This window comes from Lipotes vexillifer, unplaced genomic scaffold, assembly GCF_000442215.2.
Source record: "Lipotes vexillifer unplaced genomic scaffold, Lipotes_vexillifer_v1.1 scaffold56, whole genome shotgun sequence".
NCBI lineage: Eukaryota > Metazoa > Chordata > Mammalia > Artiodactyla > Lipotidae > Lipotes > Lipotes vexillifer.
Genome location: NW_006798991.1, coordinates 135572 through 139601, shown reverse-complemented (window position 1 = coordinate 139601; position 4030 = coordinate 135572). Strand labels below are relative to the sequence as shown.

General features: G+C 42.6%; 1 protein-coding gene across 1 annotated transcript; it reads right to left on the bottom strand.

Moving 5' to 3' along the window:
* Positions 1-279: 279 nt before the first annotated feature.
* Positions 280-3114, bottom strand: LOC103088710 (putative small intestine sodium-dependent phosphate transport protein). Its single transcript, XM_007472389.1, is given in 5 exon segments — positions 280-410; positions 413-425; positions 1771-1861; positions 2698-2845; positions 2934-3114. Coding segments are annotated over 5 exon segments (564 nt in total).
* Positions 3115-4030: the final 916 nt, after the last annotated feature.

Genomic DNA, 4030 nt, shown 5'->3' with positions numbered 1-4030 from the left:
TTTGGGTTTATTTTTCTTCCGCTCTGCATTAGTTGCCTTATAAATGATTGTTAAATAAACCGAAAACAAGCACAAGAAGATAAAATTTTATTCTAAGACTTTATGAAAGAGCCTTTCCATAATTTGCAACTCTCATTCCTCCATGTCCTAGGTGTATGGGCCAGTGGAAAATCTGAGATTTCTGTACTTTAAGGACAGCCCATTTTGGGGTAGAACTGTAAGTCAGGGGAATGTCCATGAGGGCAAACAGTGAACAGCTAAGCACTGGCATCTAATTTGTCACTCGGTTTGCTCAGAAGCGGGTGCACATCTACCTTTAGCCCAGTCCTGCACCTCTGCTTGGCCAAAGATGAGGTAGAAAAACAGGCCTGCTATGTTCACAGCAGCTGAAAGCAAGAAGACATTCCTCAACCGAACTTTGAGTCCTGGAGGCAGGAAACTACGAGTTATTAACAGTCTCCTAGTTCTTGTCCCTCCTGGTTCAGAAAGGCTTTGGCACCATATTCTACCGCCCTCATCCCCAACTCTGCCCCACATTATATGTTCCTGGTTGTTCTTAGAATATGCAGGTATATTTCCGGTGCCCTGGCCTTTCCCTCTGCTGGAATACTCCTCCCCTCAAGTAGTCATTTCTCTTGCCCATGTACTTGCTTCCCATAAATATTACTTTTTCAATGAGACTTCCTTGGCCGCCCTACTTAAAACTGAAATCCCACCCCTCTTATGTGCCCTATTCTCCTCTCCGGCCCTACTCTTTTCTTAGCGCTTACCACCAATCACTATATCATGTTTTCGTTTAGTTCGTTAGTTTTCTATCGGTTTCTTTCCTACCGACTTCACAAGGGCAGGGACTTCTGTTTGTTTTATTCACTTAAACAGTGCATGGCACATTCTCATGTTCATTGCATATATGTCGAATGAATGAAGAGATAAATGAGTGAGTGAGTAATAAGGGAAACGAGCAGTTTGAGAATTTCCATTTTAAACAATGTTAGTCAGTGGCTGGAAGAGAACTGAAGCTTCAAAAAAAAAAAAGGACTTGGCGTCAAAAAGAATATACACTTTCTTTGTTGTTCTCCCTTCATTTTCCTGGCTTTACTGGTGGAGACCACAGGAAACTTAAAGAATGATAGTCGTATGAATGTCATATGCATGTTTCTTCACATAAAGTCTGTATCAGTCCAATTCTTATGAAATTGTCATCAGATGAATTCGTTTATTCTGACAACTTTAAATGCATCTCCCAGGATGGAAGCCTGTATGAATGTAAAAACACTATGTAAGCAATACTGGGCAGGGCAATTTCTGTACTAACCACTGATGAGCATACCTGTAATGTACAGGTTGCTCCTTCGCTCTGTCATTCACTCATCCACTCAGCATCTCGTTCATTTGTTCTATAAATATTTGTTGGGTTCCTACATAGGGTGACCAACTCTTTCCAGATTGCCTGGAACTTTCAAGGTTTTAGTGTTGCAAGTCCCACATCCCAGGAAACCCCTCAGCCCCAGCCAATCAGAATGGTTGGCCATTCTATACTTCACAAGAAAGGTCATGATTATTGCTAGAAAATGTGATGATTAGCATGAGAAACTCATTCTAAGAACTCATAAAGCATAAACTCATACAATAGAGCATTCTCCTTCACTCCGTACCCTGAACATGTGGTAATTTTTCTGCATGAGCTGAGCCTAGGGTCAGAATGAGAGGCTGGATGATCTTTTGAGGTGATCTTGTGAATATCATAATCATCAGAACATTTGACCTTACCTGACTGATGAAAAGTCCGGCAACTGTGGGAGAGATGGCTTCCGCTATGTAAGAAAAGATCTGTGATAGTCCCCTGAGTAAGGCACTGTACCTGCAAGAGAGAAAGTGTGAGAAAACAATATTCCTCTGTAAGCAAAGGGTTAATCTCAGCTGATCTGTTGCAACTCTATGATTATCTCTGGGGATTGCTGGAGTTGTGCTGTCCCTTAGTCAAACCTGAATGAAATGTACTGACTAGTGATGAGTATAATCCAGTGCTAGGATCTGGGATTTCCAAGGGGTAACCTGCACTAACTTGTCAACATTCATTATACAAAATGTACAGATTGATGGTTGGCAGCTGGTTTATATGTTCTCTTGTCTTCTGCTATGGAGCCTGATCTTTCAGCCTTGCTTTTAGGTATAAAAGACCTCCCATTGGATGAGACATTGGCTTCCCTGAGACCAAGGTATCTCCCATGTAATTTGGTGGTTCATTACCTGAAGATGAAGTTGTCCTATTGACTGTGAACGGTCCATGGATGGTCCCTGGGAGCTATATTTGGAAGTCTCAGTCATCTGATATTTACCTATATCAGAGGTGAATGTTTCTGCTGCTATCCTGTATCCTCTACCTTTATTAAAGCCTTACATGAGCACGCCCTCTGAAGTTTACGAGTCCTTTCAGTGATCCAGCCCTGTGTAACTGCTGCATTCCCTAACAGAAAGAAATTGGTGTGAGTCTCCCACAGTTGAACTGTGAGTGTGGCCACTGACTTCTCCTGTTTTCATCTGGAAAAACTAAGTTCACAGAGTTTGGCTAGCTTTGGGTCCCTTCCAGGAATTATTTGGATGTTCGGCTGGTGCTGAAATTTCCTGTGACCCATTGCATGTGTCACATTTTACCCATGTATCAGAGCAGGTTTAGGGATGATCACAGGTCCCTACTGAGGAGCAATATCCATGAAGTTGACAAGGGCTCCTGATTGGCTGAAGCTTTTGGTGGCAGAAGACAGTATCAAGAAGGCTATCGTGGCGCTGAAGCTGGATCTGACCCAGAAAAGGGACACGAAGAACGCAGATGGGAGGAGAGCCCCTGGGGCAGGAGAACAAACACAGTGAATAGGAAGCTTCCCTGAGCATCCCACATCCACCCAACCCCTGATGTCTACCTTGGTTCTTACCTGTGGCAGTGAAGAGTTTCCTGATGGTATTGAGTCTGAGGATTTTTCTGGAGAGGAGAAAATCTGCCAGTAGACCTCCAGGGACAATGCAGATACAGGCAGAAACAAATGGCAGGGCTGACAGCATCCCACTCTGAGAACCAGAGCTGAGGTGAGGTGCATGCCTCGCTACACCCACCATGACACAGATTGATCCCTGGGTGGATGGTCTACATCTATAACTTTTCTTTTATATACACATCACCTTTAATATGAATTTCTGGAATGAGCCAATATAATTTTAGTGCCTGAGGAAAAATATGCATACAGTTCAATTTAAAAAAAAAAATGGACCAATGCTGTCTTCATATATAAAGATCATGTAGAAATAGATATTAAAAATAACAAAAGCCAGTAGAAAAATAGTCAAAGGATATGAATGGACCATTTACAGAAAAAGAAAAATAAGTGATTTCTAAGCATATTAAAAGGTATCCACCCTCATAATAGTAAAACTACTGTGAGATACCATTTTATCAAACTGCCAAAAGTGCAACAGTTTTTTGACATGATCTGTGGTGATGCCAGGGGGAATCAGGTACTTCCAAATATTATCAATGCCCAATGGAGGGCAACTTGACAATAAATATAAAAGTTTATAGAGGCGATAGATCAAGATAGTGGAGTAAGAGGACGTGGAGCTCACCTCACCCCATGAAACATCAAAAATACATCTATGTGTGGAGCAATTCTCACTGAAAACAAACTGGAGACTGGCAGAAAGACTCTTATACAACCAAGTCTGTAAGAAAGTTTTGCATGTAATTGGGTAGGAAGGGAGAGAAGTGATCAGATCGGGACCTACGCCCCTGGGAGGGTACACAGAAGAGGAGGGGAAATTACACAGGCTGAGATCCTCCCTGGGGAGTGAGTGGTGAGAACCACTGAGCACTATGCCCTAGGGTCTGGCACGAGGAGGACAAGTCTCCTTAGCTGATTCGAAAAACTGGGATTGATAGCAGGACTATAAAAAACCAAGACTCCGCTCATGAAGAGCATGCACACACTGGCTTACTCCCAAAAAAAAGGCAGAGGAAGCAGATTGAAACTGATAGGGA